The sequence below is a fragment of the Sinocyclocheilus rhinocerous genome, unplaced genomic scaffold (assembly GCF_001515625.1).
Source record: "Sinocyclocheilus rhinocerous isolate Xijiao unplaced genomic scaffold, SAMN03320098_v1.1 scaffold1175, whole genome shotgun sequence".
Classification (NCBI taxonomy): domain Eukaryota; kingdom Metazoa; phylum Chordata; class Actinopteri; order Cypriniformes; family Cyprinidae; genus Sinocyclocheilus; species Sinocyclocheilus rhinocerous.
In genome coordinates, this window is record NW_015658517.1 from 27,135 (window position 1) to 46,707 (window position 19,573).

General features: G+C 37.5%; 1 protein-coding gene across 1 annotated transcript in view; it reads left to right on the forward strand.

The window, feature by feature from the left end:
* The window catches only part of LOC107722442 (adhesion G protein-coupled receptor A1-like), a 31,606-nt gene extending 12,843 nt beyond the window's left edge, over positions 1 to 18,763 (forward strand). The window contains exons 3-8 of the mRNA XM_016530801.1: positions 1,872 to 1,995; positions 5,324 to 5,475; positions 6,728 to 6,823; positions 7,036 to 8,182; positions 16,762 to 16,920; positions 18,749 to 18,763. Of these exons, the coding sequence (XP_016386287.1) occupies positions 1,872 to 1,995; positions 5,324 to 5,475; positions 6,728 to 6,823; positions 7,036 to 8,182; positions 16,762 to 16,920; positions 18,749 to 18,763 (1,693 nt within the window). The remainder of the gene's footprint in view (positions 1 to 1,871; positions 1,996 to 5,323; positions 5,476 to 6,727; positions 6,824 to 7,035; positions 8,183 to 16,761; positions 16,921 to 18,748) is intronic.
* Positions 18,764 to 19,573: the final 810 nt, after the last annotated feature.

A 19,573-nucleotide genomic window follows, 5' to 3' on the forward strand; every position in this document is an offset into this window, starting at 1 on the left:
TGCACATTTTTAAGTCATAACATGTAAATTTATATAGTCGCCAGTGGCGATCTCAGCAAAAACTTCACTCACAAATTAATATTTTTGGTCGCAAATGCAGCCGTTTTAGGCGCAGTCTGGAGCTCTGGATCTGAAAAATAAGCTATGTGGTTAATGATTCGTTTATTAGAGTTAGGGATGCACTGATATTGAAATTCTGGCCAGTGTTATATCATATAGACTACTGTTCAAAAGGTTGGGGTTGGCAAGATGTTTTTATTTTTATTTTTTTTTTTTTAAGGTTGTTTATGCTCAACAAGGCTGCATTTATTTGATCAAAAATATAGTAAAAACAGTAATATTGTGAAATAGTATTACAATTTAAAATAACTGCTGTCTGTTTGAATACATTTTAAATATTTATTTTATTGATGGCAAAGCTGAATTTGCAGCTGAATTCAGCAGTCATTACTCCAGTCTTTAGTGTCACATTATCATTCAGAAATTCTTCTAATATGCTAATCAGTGCTCAAGAAATATTTATTATTATTATAAATGACAAAAGCAGTCGTGCAGCTTAATATTTTTGTGGAAACTGTGACACTTTTTATTTAATGATTCTTTAATGAATTTAGAAGAACAGCATTAATTTAAAATAGATTGTTTATTTATTTTTAAATCTTACTGACCCCAACATTAGTGTAGTATGACAGATGGATAAATATAATTTTTATGTATTTGAATGTGAAAAACAAGAAATATAATAAAGGTAGGATTTTTGGGATGCTGCTTATCAGACTGTCCTTAAAAAGGCTTTGGTTACTAGACATTAGTTTTTTGTGTGTGGAATGTGTAATATGCTAATCAGTGCTCAAGAAATATTTATTATTATTATAAATGATAAAAGCAGTCGTGCAGCTTAATATTTTTGTGGAAACTGTGACACTTTTTATTTAATGATTCTTTAATGAATTTAGAAGAACAGCATTAATTTAAAATAGATTTATTTATTTTTAAATCTTACTGACCCCAACATTAGTGTAGTATGACAGATGGATAAATATTATTTTTATGTATTTGAATGTGAAAAACAAGAAATATAATAAAGGTAGGATTTTTGGGATGCTGCTTATCAGACTGTCCTTAAAAAGGCTTTGGTTACTAGACAATAGTTTTTTGTGTGTGGAATGTGTGTATAAAATCAAAAGCTTCATGCAGGACACAGTATGAAAATGATTGCTTTGGTATAAATGGATAAATTAACAAGCCTAATTTTGAGCTGAAATGAATTCATAGTTAAATAGACATCAGTCGATAAATATCTATAGGCCTTATAGATATTTGCATAATATAATATGTTTGTTTTGGTCCAGTGTATTTCTGCAGCTGAATTTCAGCAATGAAATTTACTAGTGAAGTGTTGTATTTTCCATGCCGCCTTTTTGCATTGTTAAACCGTTTGCTTCAGTCAAAAATAGTTTAAAGCTTTCCCCCATTCAAATCATGCCATTTGTAGCACCAGTACTAATACTGGAAGGTCACAGTAGGGAATGTTTTTGGGACAGACTGCCACAATAGTGCTGTGATCCTGAGTCAGACCGCTAATATTTATAGTATCATCACCCCTGACTGTCACAGATATTTCCCGTGAGTAATGCTTGCTCTATGGAGAAGGGGCCACTTCTAACCTTAGAGGGACAGTGCCAAATTTAGTGAGCTGCTCTACTTTGAGACACTTTGCAGACGGGGTCAAAAAGATTCTTTAGTCATATCATTGTGCTTCAAACGCAGTTACTTGTTCCCTTTAGTAGTAAGCTGTTGATGTATCACTCATGGTGCAACTCTCTCTTCATCTGATATGAGTGTGTGTGTGTGTGTGTGTGTCTCTGCAGCATAATCCGAATCAGCAGGAAAGGATGGCACATGCTCCTCAACTTCCTCTTCCACACTGCCATGACGTTTGGGGTGTTTGCAGGAGGCATCAACCAGATCAAGTACCCTGTGATCTGTCAAGTGGTACGTCTCCCAGTTCTCCACCCTGTTTCTTTGGTCTGAGTGATCCAGATTATTCATGCCCTGTCTCAGCTCAGAGTCACTAGCATATGGCCTCTTTGACTCCCGAATTGGCATGGTAGCCATTTACTAAGGCACAGAGGGCTTTGTTTGGCATGACTGCCCAGTGTTGAGAGGTTAATGCACTGGGGTTCTAGGATTGCCATAGCCTTTCAAAGCGTAGCACTTATTCCTTCATCACAGACCATTTCCAGCCTGGACCAGTGAGTTGTATTAATTTGATTATGTTTATAGCTGCACGCTTATTAAACATATATTTTAGTTAATGACAGCAGTTGATTCACTGTCAGTAAAGCTTTAGAATTAAAAGCATCAGATTTATGACTGGAAGCATAATGAGCATAAATTACAGATGCGCCTATACACAGTATATATACACCAGGGCGGTGAAGGTAAAATACTGCATGATATAAATGACTGTCATATTCGTCAACAAAAATGATATATGATCTATCTATCAGTCTATCTGGTTTGTTTGTTCATTTTTAAAACTTTGCTTTTGTAGTTAAAATTAAATTTATCCACCCTTTCCCTAGCGAGACTACTGCGTTTTAAATTATGGGGGGCACTTCCGCATTATTTTCCTCATTATTTTCATTTTTCTTTTGTATTCTGCTGTAACTATATGAAAAAAGACAACATATACTGCATATTAGTGGTCTGCTCTCCCAATTTATTTTATGTTTTCCAATGAATAATTAACTGGAATCCTCTAGAATCTCTTGTTTTTCTCCCAAAATCCTCACTTCTCTTTCCAGGTTTGTATTCACACAGATGCTTTTAAATGTAATTGTCTCCCCTTTTCATTTCTAATCCCTATCAGTTGTGTTTATTGGAATATTTTTTAAAGCAGATAAATACAATATTTGTTATCTATTAAAATGATGGAAATCACTTTGAAATATTATCACTCATTGTTATTACTAATTAACATTTTTGATTAAGGCAAAGTATGTTACATAATATAGACATACAGTGGATATAGAAAAGAATCACCCCCCTTTAAAATAAAATAAAAAAAATAGTTAAAAAAAAAATATTCTGACTTTTGGTGCTATATCTTTCACTTGGATGTTATAAGTTGCACTGAGTAAATACAGATAGATAAAACAAAAACTGTGTCTGTCTTCATTTCAGGCTGCAAAGCAACAAAATGTGATTATTTTAAGGGGGTGGGGGGTGATTCTTTTCTATATCCACTGTATATTACTACAGTGATATTTAACATGTGCATGATATTGCTGCAGAAATGATCAGGCTTTGGGGTTATTCAAGGTATGTTTAAAGTAATTTGTTAATGCTTTTACACTTTTAAATTTCCTTTTAATGATCGATGGTTGAAGGGTAAGTGAAATAATGTCACATCATTATACCCAGTTTTTGAAAATCTTTATTATTGCATTCATAGAGCAAACCTTTCTTCATCGGGTGTAGGAAAATGGTGGATAAGTATTTCTTCGAACTTCAGTTTGTTTCAATTCTACTTTCTTCAAGTTTAAATTGCAAATCTGTTTCCTGTTTGCTTTAAATTAAATTGCTCAAATTATATTTAGAAATTGAATTGGTGTTTAAAAAGGAATTCTCAACTACATTCTGAACTGGTGCACAATACTGGAAAATATTTTTTCCCCAAAATATCATGATCAGTACTGTAATTGTATGTAAACATGGCTGACCGAGAAAGTTTTATTGAAGGAAACTGTAATTAAGTTGCACAATACAAAATGTAGTGTTTACATAGCTGTGCTAATTGTGTATGTGTAACGATATGGATTTTATGGATAAATGTAGATGCTTGATTTTGTTGTGCAGTACAGTGCCCTCTCAAACAAGCAGGCATGGGCCCATGCCCAAGTGGTGGGCATCAGAAGGAGGGAGGCAGAGAGTCATACCATGACAGATGCAGCTAAATTAAATCTGAATCTGAACATTTTGTTGTATTGTGGAGATCAAATGTTCACATTATATCATAAAATATGTATAATGATTAATGTTAAAGGAAACATTTACAACTATAGCACACTTTGTTAGTTTTGAGAATTTGTGGTTTACTTCATATATATTTAATAATTTCTGTAAAAAAAACAAAAAAACTGATACACAAGATACACTACCATTTAAAATTTGGGGGTCAGTAGGATTTTTATTTTCAATTAAAATTAATGTTTATTCAACAAGAATGCATTCATTTGATAAAAAGTGACAGTAAAGGTCACAAAATATTTTTGTTTCAAATAAATGCTGTGAACCTTCTATTCAAAGAATTCTGAGGAAAGAAATACCACAGTTGCCACAAAAATATTAAGCATCACAACTGTTTTCAACATTGATAATTATGAGAAATGTGTCTAGAGCATCAAATCAGTAGAATCAATTAGAATGATTTCTGAAGGATCTTAAGACTGGAGTAATGGCTGCTGAAAATTCAGCTTTGCTGTTACATTTTAAAATATAGTAAAATAGAAAACAGGTATTTAAATTGTAGTAAAATTTGATTTTACTGTTTTATTGTATATTTGATCAAATGAATGCAGCCTTGGTAGGCATAAGAGACTTCTGTGAAAACATTTTAAAAAATCTTAAAAAATAATTAAAAAAAACTACTACCACTTTTGAGTGGTAGTAGTTTGAATCTGTAATAGTCTTGTACTGCTACTAGGTTTTAGTGTTTTTAAGGTCAAGGTGTTTTGACAGAGTGCATTTTTGCTGTTATGGTAGATTAAGTTGATTTTGAGACCTGTATGAAGTATTTTGGTGCTTAACTGCTGTCTCAAGATGGAAAAGACAACTGTGTATGAGTTGTATATTTTGTATTGAGTACACTTGTCTGGTTTCTGAAATTGTTCTGTATTTACGTGACAGTTTGTCCTAACATTTATTTATAAAGTATTTACATTTTCCTAGATATAAACAAAAAAGTGAATTTCACATTCACTTTTTATACATTTACACACTGTTTTTTGAAAAAGCATGACAGACATTCATAGCACATAATTTACATCCAGTGCCCCATATAAATGTCATTTATTTCATATATGAATGGATGGTTGGGTGGGTTTGATGCAGTAAGTGCATTGGAGCAAAGAGGACAACAGCATGACCTCACTGCCTGAGGAGGATTACCTCAAACTCCCCCTCAGTGCATCCTTCCTCACACACCATGGCGGCTACACACACACATACATACACACTGCTGCTTTAGTTTTCTGTGCCAGTCTGCTCTCTATGAGTGAGCTTTTAATGTTTAATGTTTCATCTTGTTCATTGACAGGTTGGCATTATTTTGCACTACTCCTCCCTTTCTAGCATGCTATGGCTGCTCTTCACTGCCAGGAATATTTGTATGGAGGTGTCCAAGGCCCCGCCCATACCTCAGGACCGGGACCTTCCCACCCAACCATGCCCTAAAGCCACAATTTTCAGGTACACAACATGAAGGCCTATGAATTTAATTTTATTAAGGTTGAGAATTCTGATTCAATAGTGGTTCTTATTTAGAATGTAAATAAGAGTATTTAAGGTATTTAGATTGATTTAAAATACATACTCAATAAATGCGACAATAAATACTTTAGATTAATTAAAAAATAATAAAGTAATTTAAAGAGTTAAGTTGATAGATACAACATATACACTACCATTCAAAGGTCGGGGTCAGTAAGATTTTTTTCAATGTTTTTTGAAGTCTTTTATGCTCACCAAAGCAACAATAAATACTTTAGATTAATTAAAAAATAATAAAGTAATTTAAAGAGTTAAGTTGATAGATACAAACATATACACTACCATTCAAAGGTCGGGGTCAGTAAGATTTTTTTCAATGTTTTTTGAAGTCTTTTATGCTCACCAAAGCTGCATTTATTAATCAAACATACAGTAAAATGGGAACATTGTGAAATATTATTACAATTTAAAATAACTGTTTTCTATTTTTATATATATTAAAATTGTATTTATTTCTGTGATGGCAAAGCTCAATTTTCAGCAGCCATTACTTTAGTCTTCAGCGTCTCATGATCCTTCAGAAATCATTCCAATATGCTAATTTATTGCTCAGAAACATTACTCATTGTTATAAATACTGAACACAGTTCTGCACAATTAGGCAGTACTGCTTAATATTTTTGTGGAAATCATGATACTTTTTTTCAGGATTCTTTGAATAGAAGGTTCAAAATAGGGGTGCCCAAACTCGGTCCTGGAGGGCCGGTGTCCTGCAGAGTTTAGCTCCAACTTGCCTCAACACACCTGCCGGGAAGTTTCTAGCATGCCTAGTAAGAGCTTGATTAGCTGGTTCAGGTGTGTTTGATTAGGGTTGGAGAAAAACTCTGCGGGACACCGGCCCTCCAGGACCGAGTTTGGACACCCCTGGTTCAAAAGAACAACATTTATTTGAAATAGAGATATTTTGTAACATTTTAAATGTCTTTACTGTCACTTTTGATTTTATTTCTGAATAAGAGTATTCGTTTTTTTTTTTAATCGACCCCAAACTTTTGACAGTAGTTTATATTTTTTCTTTTAATTGGTATGCAATGTATTTGTTGCTAGGGAAAATAAATTAAATTCTTACAGTTCACATCTCTAGACAAAATAATTTAATTAGATATGAAATTCCTTGTAAGACATAAAGAAAATCTGTTTTTCTGTCTTTTTTTCATCCTCATCTTGTCAGGTTTTATCTGGTCAGTGATGGGATACCTCTAATTATAGTGGGAGTTACGGCTGCTGTTAGCTTGGATAACTACGGTAGCAGAGATGACGCCCCTTAGTAAGTAGGCTATCATATTTACTGGTAGTGTCCAGTTAGCTGTCAGTTGTAATATGTGTACTTTGTTTTTAGTAAGCCAGTAAAAATTACAAATGTCACTGATTCCGGGAAATGTATCTTAATTAAAGCTATAAATTACCATGAGGTCTGTAATTAGATCTAGAGTGGTAACAACACTGTCAGTTTAATCATTGTATCTGTCTGTGTTGCAGCTGTTGGATGGCCTGGGAGCCCAGTCTTGGGGGCTTTTATGGACCCACTGCCTTTTTGGTCTTGGTAATGTGCATCTACTTTCTGTGGATATTCGTGCAGCTAAAGCGGCACCCGGAGCGCAAGTATGAGCTCAAGGCCATGACCGAAGAACAACAGCGTCTAGCCGTAGCTGAAATTGGGCACTGTCACGCCGTCAGCAGAGAGCCAGGTGAGCATGGTGATCACACAGGCTGCACAGCCATCACAGCCTCCATGTTGGCCAACGAACACTCTTTCAAAGCTCAGCTGAGGGCCACTGCCTTTACGCTGTTCCTCTTCCTGGCCACCTGGGTTTTCGGAGCACTGGCCGTATCACAGGGACATTTTCTAGACATGATCTTTAGCTGCCTATATGGAGCGTTTTCAGTCACATTGGGGCTTTTTCTGCTGATTCAGCACTGTGCAAAACGTGATGATGTGTGGCACCGGTGGTGGGCCTGTTGCCCCAACAAACCAAAGGTGGAGGTCAACGGAGAAGCGGCGGGGAACGCTGCCCCCCCTGCTCAAAGTCACAGCCATATGCCATCCCATGGGCAGAACCAAATCCACTGCCAGATCGACTCATCCTGCCTGGGTAAACCTTTGCTTTCCCCGCACCTACACTCCCCTTTGCCGCACTGCAAGTTGGGTACTCTGCCCTCCACCCAGAACCACACGAGCACCTGCTGTGCCACCCTTCACAGTCCCTCCTCTTTGACGACCCACCCGCAGTCCCTCCCTGATGAACTGCCCAGACCAACCCTTCCCCTGCAAAGCTGCCTGAAGGACAGGTCTAAGACTCGCTCCTTCAACCGACCTCGGCCCTGCCTCAGGGACTATTCTTACCACATGACCTCCACCAGCATGGACGGCAGCGTGCACAGCTCCCACCTGGACAGCCCCCACAGTGTGCACCTGGACAACCCTCTCACCTGCCACACGTCTCACTTGGATACTCAACTCTCTTGTCACAGCCCCCACCCGGACAACCAGCTGCGCTGCCCCAGTCCCAGTCCTCACCTCAAGAGTTTGGCCTCACACGGCCTTCACGATAGCCTCTCCTGCCACAGTGCACACTTGGACAGTCAGCTCTCCTTGACGTCACTTTCTTCACCCGCTTCACGGCAAGTGATCCATAATTTCCAAAAGCTCATCATACGCAGGGCAGGAGGATTGGGAAGGCTCAGCCTCAGCTTCTTTGCCCTCCTCAGACATTTCCTGCTTTTTCTGGGCTGATCCCAGCAGAGCAATGGCCCCTGAATCAGACAATGTTAATGAAATAACATCATCCTCCAGCGGCTCACTCTCGTGCACAGCCGACGATAGCGAAAGGGAAACCCCCCTTCAAACTCATCGGCCAGATCCACCTACGATCCCCACGAGCTCATTCCCTTCCGTGCCTCAGCAGCGACGGGTCCTGAATCGCGGGAAGCAGATGGCTGCCCCTCTTTCCTCGAAAAGAGAGACAAACGAGAGCGGAGCTTATTTTTTTGTTTGTTTTTTTTGTTTTTTTTGGAAAACGCTCGCAGTGCACGTCGATTGCCCCCTCGGAGACATCGCGTGCGTGCTCTTTGCCCAAATAACGCATAGATCGTGTGTGTCATCAGATGTTAAACAACGTCAACACGGATGCACACATCCTTAAACGCTTTTATCACTAATGAAATTAAGATGAATCAATGAACATATATGTGAGTTACAGTATATGTGCCAAACCGTATAATAATTAAAATACAACTCTTAAAACTGAGATCTAACCCAAAGTACTGAGTAGTCTGTGATATGTGGATAATGGTGTGTGGTTGTCGCAACAAAGCTGTCATTTTTTTCATCTACAGACATAAAAACAGTAAACAAATAGGCTCCCTGGGTTTCCATGGTGACAAATCATGAAGAGAGGTGCCCAGGCAGAATGCATTTTGAACTGCACATGTAATGTATGCACATACAGTATTTAGTTACTGGTAATGAGGTGCAGATCAGTTCAGGTCAATGGCCTTACAGAACGTATTGGCTTTGCATTGATCAAAAGTCTTAAGTTGCACTAAAGCATTAAAGCATGTTCACCATAATGTAGGAAGCAATCATTTACATGCCTAACGAGATGCATATATTCATGTTATTGACAGGAAAGCATCTTAGCTTACTGGAAACACTCACATTTATTTATTCTGAGCCAAAAACATGGAGGGCTTCACTTTCTACATTAGAAGGATACTCATTAACAGTTTATATCACTTTGCCAACTCGCCTTGCTCACAAAATTTGTCTAATTTAACATAATGGAAGCTCATCTGTCAAAAGAGCAGTGAGTAAATGAAGACAAAAAGGAAAAAACAATGTGTCTGTGCCAACTCATATTGTAAATAATTATCAAGCATGTTGATTCAAAACAAGTAAATCAAGAATAAAATGGAATCTGAACACTAAATCACATAGTAAATTCACTGAAATATGAGGGCAAACGATTTAGAATCAAGAAATGGATCAAATTTTTAAAATGCAACAAGTAAGTCTCGAAAGAGTGTCACTGTGTAACGATTCATATTTGTTCAGTAAAACTGTTGATAGTTGGTCTTGTTTTCATTGAACTTAATATGTGATTTGTTTATTGAATTCTGTATCCTTGATTTACCTGTTTTGAATCAGCACACCCAATTTACAGTAAATTGGCGCAGATGCAACTGTCTTTTTATTAAACTTAATATGTGGTTTGGTGTGCATATTCTATTTTATTCTTGATTTAAATGGAGACAAACACATGATCACAGAAATCTGCCAATAGCTACATGTATCTATGTTCATTTAAGCGGTAATATAATTTTTTTGAGTACCATGTGATCGTATTTGTCTCATTTTGTTCTTAATAATATGTGCCATTATTTAATCAGAATGCCAAACGAAGAGTAACGTGAAACATTTGGAAGATTCCATGTTTATGTTGTTTCTTTGTGAGTTCGGTTTCATTGAAAGCCCTTAAGTGATTTGACTTAGGGGTATCCCTGAGGGGGGAAAAAAATCCCTAAGGCAAGGGATTTCTTTAAGAGCGTTGCAGCAAACGTCTTAACTGTCACCCCTACCTAAGTGTTTATACTAAGCATTTCACGGTATTTTCTGGAAACATACGGCAATGGGCGCCTCACAATAAACAGAACATAATGAACCATAAGCCTACCTTTACTACAACCAAAGTTGAAATATATTTGGTTAAGGAGAATACCAAGATCACAAAAAAAAAAAAAACCGTAAACCAAACTGGACAGAGGACGAAAAGGCTATTCTTTTAGAACATGGGTGTCCAAAGTCTGCCCCGTGCCTTTCAAGTGGCCCGCAGCTTGTATATTGAAATGTGTTATTCATGGGTACCGAAGACGTCACTTCCGCCGCCATTTTTGTGTCCGATATGACAACGAACACAGTACATCTAAATGAGATTTAATAAATAATAATATATTCAAATAATAAATTACCTGTTACTACCATTTCCCACACTGAGCTTTGGACTTGATTGTATTTTTAGGACCCTAACACGCGACCATTAAACAGCGCTGTGAGAGGTTTGGAGCAGAGCCTGGTCTCCGATACGAACCACAGATGTTGCGGTGATTTGTACTAATAGTTTAAAGCCAGATAAAACAGTGCTGACATTCTCAACAACACCGACATAGAAAACAGGAGAAACATTGTGCGACAACAATCCAGTTAGAAGACTTTTCAAACCACAAATCACCAACAAGAGATTTTTGTATTACCACTAAGTGTAACTGGTATTGTGGCAGAAATGTAGGATATTCATATCGAATCGAATGAATCATTTCAAGAAATCTTGCTGTCAAGCACACAGTAGAAGTTATGAAAAAGTATGAAAACGTAGTTGTTCAAGAAAATTTCAAGAAAAGAAACAAGGAACCACCTTATTCTTCAACGCGGAAGTAAGCCTATGGGAGAGACTTCCGGTTCATTAGCCATGGGGAAGAATAACAACGTGCAGTAAACGGTAAAACTGTTTGCACTACAAACCAGTATGTTCATAATTAAGATAATAAATTAAAATAATATGGTAAAACACACCAATTTGCAAATATCAAGCAGCAAAACAAGCTGTTTTGTACAGCTAAAAATAGCTGGACGTGGATGAGCCCGGAAGCCAGACCAATAAAATGTACAAATGGCCACGCCCACTCTTACGGGAAAAATAAGGTGGATAAAAAAGTATCCGGAAAAAACGGTGATAAATTCAAGCTCGTGCCTATTGTATCAAAAAGTATCACGCTTGGATTCGAACAATTTAATAATTGTTTTATTGTGTAAAGGAGGAGGGCCTCCGCCACAAGACCTATCCGAGACAACGAAATTGGTTCAAGACATATTAGGGAAGGATTCTCCTACTCTAGTTGATATTGCAGGTGTTCCTCAAAGCAGTTCGGGAAGCAGGTGAATGAATGCAGATGACAGCTAAGAATGAATAATAATAGTAATAATACTAATAATAAACAACATAAAATCAGCCATCACGTTTGAGTTTAAGATGACTTAAGGGAGCTGTTTTGGTCCCTTAATTTTTTAAAGGAATTTGTAGCAACGCTTAAGGGAACACTTAGATAATTAAGGGGGAATAATTAATGACAGCCTTAAAGTTCCTTAAGTTGACCCTTTTTTTCTTGCAACCCAAGTTTCACTAAGGGTAACTAAGGGATTTCTTATAGCTTAAGGGCTTTCATGCAACCGGGAAGTACAACTACACAATATATACATTTGCATGAAAATAATATTGGCTATTGACTCCGGAGTGTTTCACCAAATTAAAAAATAAATTATAAAAATATGATTTTTTTTTTACTCAAACTGCCCTTCACCAACCAACCCATGCTTCTTCAGATGTGTAGCACATGGATACTATTAAGCCTTCCCTTGAATCCTTGGAGGAAATTAAATTTGTCTAGCTGCCTGATTTACCATGTGTTGTACTTTATCTTTACCCACACGACCAACCTGTCATTTATAGCAAATGAAAGAACTGCAGTAATTTTTTGGTCAGTACATGTGATTTGTGCTCTGACTTGACCCAAAGCTAATCTTTTTTTTTTTTTTAACATTTGTCTCAATTTTCAATAAATGTATTTTATCACCTCATGCTGCATTCCTGTTCTCTTGCTCTCTTTTTAGAGGCTTCACAGTAGTGAGCAAAAATGCAATGCATAATGCCCAAAGTTGCCTAAATGCTTCCCTAACTAGATCTATTTCTCATTCCGTCCATTCGCAGTGTTGTGTGAAGGCCAGTGCGCTTTGTCAAAATCATCCATGAATTCGGCAGGAAGAAAAGGCATCGCCTTTGCCTTGAGTCGGGCGTGTGCTTATCGTGCCTACGTCTCAGCTCTTGCTGACAGTCTTCAGAGCTGCAGGGCCTGGACGATTGTTTATTCATCAGTCCTCCCCGTTCTGCAGCTGATCCCTGCTCATGCATTCTGTTGTCAAGGACTCTGACATCATCTCGGAACTGTAGGAACCAAGAAATGATGAAGAACTGCCAGCATGTCCTTACTGAACCTGTATAGGAGATTTTAGCCTCTCAACTAAACAGCTGTGAGAGGTTACCACTGGTACATGCTTGGAAACTTTTCAATGTTTTATACTGAACATTTGCTGCAACACTTAGTTGCCCACAAGGTTTCTTGAGGTTGTGACTAGTAGACTTCTTGAAACAGCAAAAACCCTTTATGTTTAATTAAAGAGGACTTAAGTCTACTTAAAAACGTAAGAATTCAAACGAAGAAGAAAAGGAGAAGAATTAAGGGGCAAATGTAGGTCATTCGTTAAAGTGGAAGACAAACAGTAAAATGCTGCGAAGCTACACATTGAATTCACACGGCTAAATGAGATTTAAGCAATGCTGCGTTCACTGAAAAACCCATTGGGTGTTGTCGTTAAAATGTTCTGTGGAGACGAGCACATTCGCTTCCAATCGCATCAGAACTGCAGGGGTGCTGCTCCTCACTTCCATCTGCTGGCGGAGCACTCTCAGGCAGATTACAGGCTTGATAGGCTCAGATCAGGTAGTTTCTTTTTGTCACGGGATGACATGCTGTCTGAGCTGATGGGTTTGATCAGCCTGCATTTTGTCCTAAAACTGTGGCAGTGTTAATCTTGTACTATTTTTTGTAACTATAAGGAGGACAAAAGATGTGCAACGTGGCGATAATTTAACGATTTTAATGATTTAATGCAAGAGATTAATCACATATGAGCTCTTTGCCTAACACGGACTAAAATGAATAATTAAAACATAAAGTATTCCCAACATTGTTAGTGCATTTAGAGGTCTAGCGTCCCCCGCTTTTTGATGAAAACCTGAAAACTGAATTTGCTTAGCTGTGGGCGGGACTAAAGTGCAAACGCAAATCCCATTGGCTAGTGGTTACCTTTAACCATTTAACGCATTAGTGCACCAGACACTACTGAGCAGCTGAATGATGCCTACCTGTTGGAAAACGTGAGCAAAAAGATTAGACTTGATTAGATTGACCATAATGATGTTAAATAGATTTTACATTTTACATTTAAGTAATGAAATGTAATGAAATTAAAATGGACGATTTTTATGCAGTGTTGCACTATTTATAATAAATAATTTATCTGTGCACATCATTACTTTTTTACATTCATATGACCTAATCTTTAAGCAAAAATATTAATGCCTCCTCCCACTTGTAATAACATCTACTAATAACATGTAATAACATCTACAGGCTACTCCCTGATGTTCTGGTTTTGGTTTGAGTGGTAATGGACAGAATACACAACTCAAAGTCAGATACTATCATACTATCAGAGAGAGTGGGAGGAGGAGGCAGCAATGAAAATGAGTTACCGAAGAGGAAGGAGGATAAATAGATCCATAGACGGGGGACGGCACAGACAGGAATAGAACAGCGTGGTGAGCTGGATACGTGGACAGGTGTCTTATAAATAGCCTCCTTTGCTTAAAATTGAAGGATGGTTCTTTTTTAAGCGTTTTGGAATTCTTGGCCATATGATGTCAAATGTGGTGTAAGATATATATAGAGGTGACTGTATAACAATAGCTTAATCAGTATTGTCCTCTTCTTTTTTCTTCCTTTTCACTTTGTGTGTTAATGCTTCATTTCTCACGAAATGGGCTGCCATTCCTCCTTCCCGCAGGCCACTTCATGGCCCGAACCACTTCAATAACAGGAAGTCAGAGGCAGTCTGCAGACAGCTCTGGTACAAGCCTGACCTATTTAAATTCTGTTAAAGCAGGCGGACCTGTCTCTCTCACTTTACTGTTCAGTGAGGGTCCATGCATTTTCTGGAACCCAGCATTGAATACCAGCAGCACATAAAATCAATCGGATGATCCCAAACTGGGATCTGTTTGATTGTGGGTATCATGTGGCCACAAGTCTCCCCAGCTACATAGCCCCATTTATGCATCTCAAATATCCTCGTAGTGACAAAGGATAATGACTCACGGCAAATCATAGCCTGTTAGAGATTTTGCCCTCATTATCATGACAGAGCCTTCATGAGAATGAAGGTGAAATTAGAGCGTGTATGCGACAGCATTTAAAATTGGATAATAAATACATTAATTTGGAGTGTCATGTACTGTTAAACTTTATACATGTATAGATTCTTTTGTTTCATTTGATACATAACATCCACACTAGCCTAACTCTGTAGTACTGGATTCACAAAAGACTGCACAAAATAGGCATTGGAATATATGAAAATGAAAAGGCCCAGAAATTTGATGGAACAATAAGAGTTTATTAGTTTATTAGAAGAGGAATGAAGAAACCCTTCCTTATACCTCTGTTTTTTTCCTCCAAATAAACATTTTTTTTCTATCATTAATTTGTTTAACTGATACATGCCTTGCTTAATACTTGCTTATTTACATGTATTATACTTGTACTTGTACATTTATTATATTGTATTATTTACTTGTATATTTATTAATGCCATTCTAGATGTATATTTTATTCACAAGAAAAAAAGGCAAATTTTATATTTTAAATTAATTAAAAAATGTGTCATTACAGTATATGATGGGCAAAACATATTTTTGTATGTTACCTTTAGCTTTTTTCATAATTTATTTTGTGTTTCATTATAGTTTGACTTCTTACATTTTGATGAAAAGCCTATATTAGTTGTTTTAATGGCAGGTTTCCATTGTGACAACTTACCCATATTGTGACAACATGGTCAACATGATTTTCTTCTTCTTCTTCTTCTTCTTCTTCTGCAATAATTTGATTACCACAACAAACTGAAACACAAATTTTTGTTTAGGTTATGTTACTATACTGTGGCCGACAAATATGAGAAAATTAAAATGACTAGCGGATTTACAACATGAATTGATGCAATAAAAGTTATCTGATGCAATAAAAGAAGCTGCTGTCCTTATAGGGAGATTGTGAGAGATTGGGGTTGGGGAGTAACGAAATACATGTTACGTCATTATGTATTTAAAATATGAGTAAAATATGAGTAACTGTATTTCGTTATAGTTACATTTTAAATGGGTGGTAATCAAATTACAGTTACATCCGAAAAGTATTTTAGAATATCAAAATGATAACTTTGAATTTAAATGTCATTTATTTCATTTAATATTAATGTCAATATTTTAACCAATGAGGCAACTGGTGATTCTCTGACTCTGACTGTGTGCAGCCTGTTCAATTAGCAACCTGCAGAGTTCAGAGTCAGGTCTCAAAAAAAAAATTTATATATATATATTGCAGGAGAAAATCAGAAAGCCAAGCACGTAATGTGCTTTTGTCATGGAAATACAAAGACAATTTTACTTAGAAATGTGAAAAAAAAAAAAAAAAAGTAACATCACAGTGCAATGCAATTTTGTTTTCTGCAACAAAATGGCTTCAAAGAAACATCTAACCTTAAAAAGTAATCTTAAAGTAAGTTGTTCTCAATCTTGAAAACCAGGGCTGCCAACAATGTTCTGACACCACACTGCCATTTTCTCATGCAGTGCCAGTGAGGTTTGTCTGTATGAGTTCTTGTTTTTCTGTATTTATAACATGGTATAGTGCTGTTTTCCTGTATATTAGCATGATTGCAAATGTAATACTGATTTTATGCAATTCAAAAACATGACATTAAGTGACTTACAGAAGTGACATTAAATGACAATTAATAGTATTGTCTGATCTGTTCTATATTGCCAAGAAAAATAGTTCCAAATCCAGAGTGTCTATTTACACTAAGTGCAAGTAGCCCACCTTGGTGGCAGAGGCTATTTAGAGTAACTGCACCCACTAATGTCTAGTTTCAATAGACATAAATACAAAAGATGCATATTTATCAATAGCAACAGTGGTGTAGTGGATAAGACACGTGATAAGAACTTCTGATATGATGAGCCTAAGTTCAAATCTGCCTTTTGTCAGACACGTTCGTCTCCCTTTCCTCTATAGATCTAGAGCTGATGATCTAGCTCACGAGCTGTTAGCATGGAGCAGGCGCCACTTTCTGTCATTATGGGTGACCCAGGTCCCGGGCATTCTGACCTTTTGTCGAAGGGGAACCCACTCTACGGAGAATGACGCCTCCACCCTCAGATAGTGTGTCTGCTGTGGAAGAGGTTTGGTCAGGTGGCTGTCAATCTCTTCACCTCGTGCAAAAACGCCCATTGTCCTATATTCTTCTCGCTACAGGATGAGGATGATCGCACCCAGATGGCCCAAATCTCCATGGCTGGCAGAGATAATCCCTCTTCTGTATGCCCAGCCGTGGCCCCTCCCGTTACGCACGGACCTCCAGTCCCAAGTGAACGGGGAAATCTACCATCCTCACCCGGACAGGCCCGTGAGAGGGTAAAATTAAACACATTGGGGCTCCCCCTACATATTGTTGCTACTGTTCAGAATGCTAGAGCCTCTTCTACATGCTCCCTTTAATATTGTAAGTGGCGTGTGTTTGAGGAGTGGTGCGAGGGGCGCCAGCTGATATCATATCAGTGCTCAGTCGCTGACATTTCAGGTTTTTTGCAAGACTTTATTCATGGTGATGAGATAAGGTCTTTCTCAGGCCTAACCCGGCCTTTATGCCAAAATGCTTCCGAGCTTTCACTTGTGACTTGCTTGAGCTTTCTGCTTTTCACCCTCTTCCATTCTCCTCTGTGGGGGATCAGAGGCTAAATGCTTTATGTCCTGTTCGTGCCCTGCAAGTTTACATTGACAGGACTGGCTCTTTCTGGAGGCGTGATCAGCTCTTAGTTTCTTGGGCAACGCCTCTCTCATTGGCTCATGGAAGCCATCTCTTTGGCATATGAATCTAAGGGAGTGCGGCCACCAGGGGGCCTCAGAGCAGACTCCACTAGGGGCATGGTGGCATCGTGGGCTCTGTTTTCTCAAGGGGTTTCCTTGCAGGACATTTGTGCCGCTGGGCCTCACCACATACATTTGTCAGATACTACCAGCTTGATGTTACCCAGACCCTGGTAGCTCATTCAATAGAGATCCACCAAGTTGCCCCGCTTTGCTGCACGAGAAGCAAATATGCTCACTGAGAAGGTAGCGCGTGCAGGGGCTTTATGTGACCGGTTAAGGGCCGGTCCCTTACCTGCCATTGGGCACACGCTCCTGTCTGTCAAGCCAGACTTGGTGCAACTGGATGCTTAGAGGTCAGGCACGGATGCCCTTCCCATAGGTGTATCTCTCAGCTCATTGGGCCTCATTCATGAAACATTAGTAAATATAGGAGTAAATTCTGAGTAATTTGCTCATAAAACGGACCTTCCCGAAAACTCTCCTCCGGATTCACAAACACTTCGTACACATCAGATTTGATAGTTAAACATGTGTATGTTAATGAATTCCAATCATTCGTAAATAGGGCGCTCGTGCACGCTCATTCACAATTAGCATAATCCCCGCCTCAAAAACAAAACAAAAATAAATTCCGGCCCAACGAATTTGTAAAATATTATAATGTCAGTGCATCAAATTCAGTGTCATCAGTTTGCTAAAATGAACACAGAACGTTTTACGCACCATTTACACGTTGCAGGGAGCAGGTGTAAAGTTCTTTCCTACCAACTAACATTTTGAAAATACGAAAATTTTCATGAATTCGAATGTTTACGTCAGAACGGCTTTACGAATGATTTACACAAAAATTCGTTCTGCTGGTGTTTCATGAATGAGGCCCATTGTTTCAGAGAACCGAGCTTGCGAACAAGTTACCTATGTTTTTTTTTTTATCAGGTATAGTGACAGGGTTAGGGGTAGGTGTCGGGAGGGCTTTATTGTCTCAATAAGGCGGCACCCATTAATAATTTTAATATTATAATTTACACTCAATATGTTATTACAGCATACCGTTTTATAATGTACTACAACACTGAGGTGCAAATATCTGCGAAATATTGAACGAATAGAATGATTCCACAACTTCTTCATTAAGACAGTGATTTGCCCCTACTGGCAGTTTTAGTTTCATAAACAATCCCCCACTCCCACTCATCATTTCATATTTCAATGTTCAAAAATGTTATATTTAAAACATTAATCTCATAAGCAGCCATTTTTAGAGATGGTTCTGTGAATATCTAACTGCCTCCTAATTAAAATAAATAAATAAATGAAATTAATTCTATGCCTTTTCTATTCTCTTATTATCATTTATCTCTTCCTGTCCTAGCTTTTACTATTTTGAACGATGACTGAAACCTTGTATAACGGGCACTCCTCATATTTATTACCATCTAATAATAAATTGCTTGTTGTATTCCTCAACTGTAAGTCGCTTTGGATAAAAGCATCTGTCAAATGAATAAATGTAACATAAAAACGAGACATCAAATTTAATATGCCCCTTACCTTAAATAAAGTATTTAGATTAAGTTACTGAGTACTTGAGTACTAAGTTACTTGAGTAATCTAACGAAATACGTTACAAAATACTTTTTAAAGCATGTATTTTGTAATATGTTGTGAAATACATTTTAAAGGAACCTTCCCAACCCTGATTAGCTACAATACACACAGTTCGGCATAAAGATCTCTGAAATGGTTCATCAGTTGTACATCTGCAACTGTTGAATATTTGCAAATGAAGTGAATGATTTAAACTATTCGATTAATAATCTCAGACCACACAGCAAAAAAGCATTGATAAACATTTGCTCTATTATGAATTCCTTATAACTGTTGCTGACTCCACAAAAATGTATAGAATAAATTTCTTGCCAGAGGAAAAACACCCCTCTGTTTGCATCATACTGTTGAATACCAAGTCAATATTATGCCAATGTGCCAGTAAAATACCCTTTGCATGACATACAGTACTATATTACTAACCTAATGCAATACTGCCATCTAGAGGCGAGTGCTCCCATTGCAAGATTTCCCTGCAAGATTTAAACTAACATAAATATAAAAACTATAAGTGCCAACCTCAGAAGCGATAAAAAATGTCAAACATTTTTGCAGTCAAAAAATAAAAAGTAATATCTCTTTCAAAGGT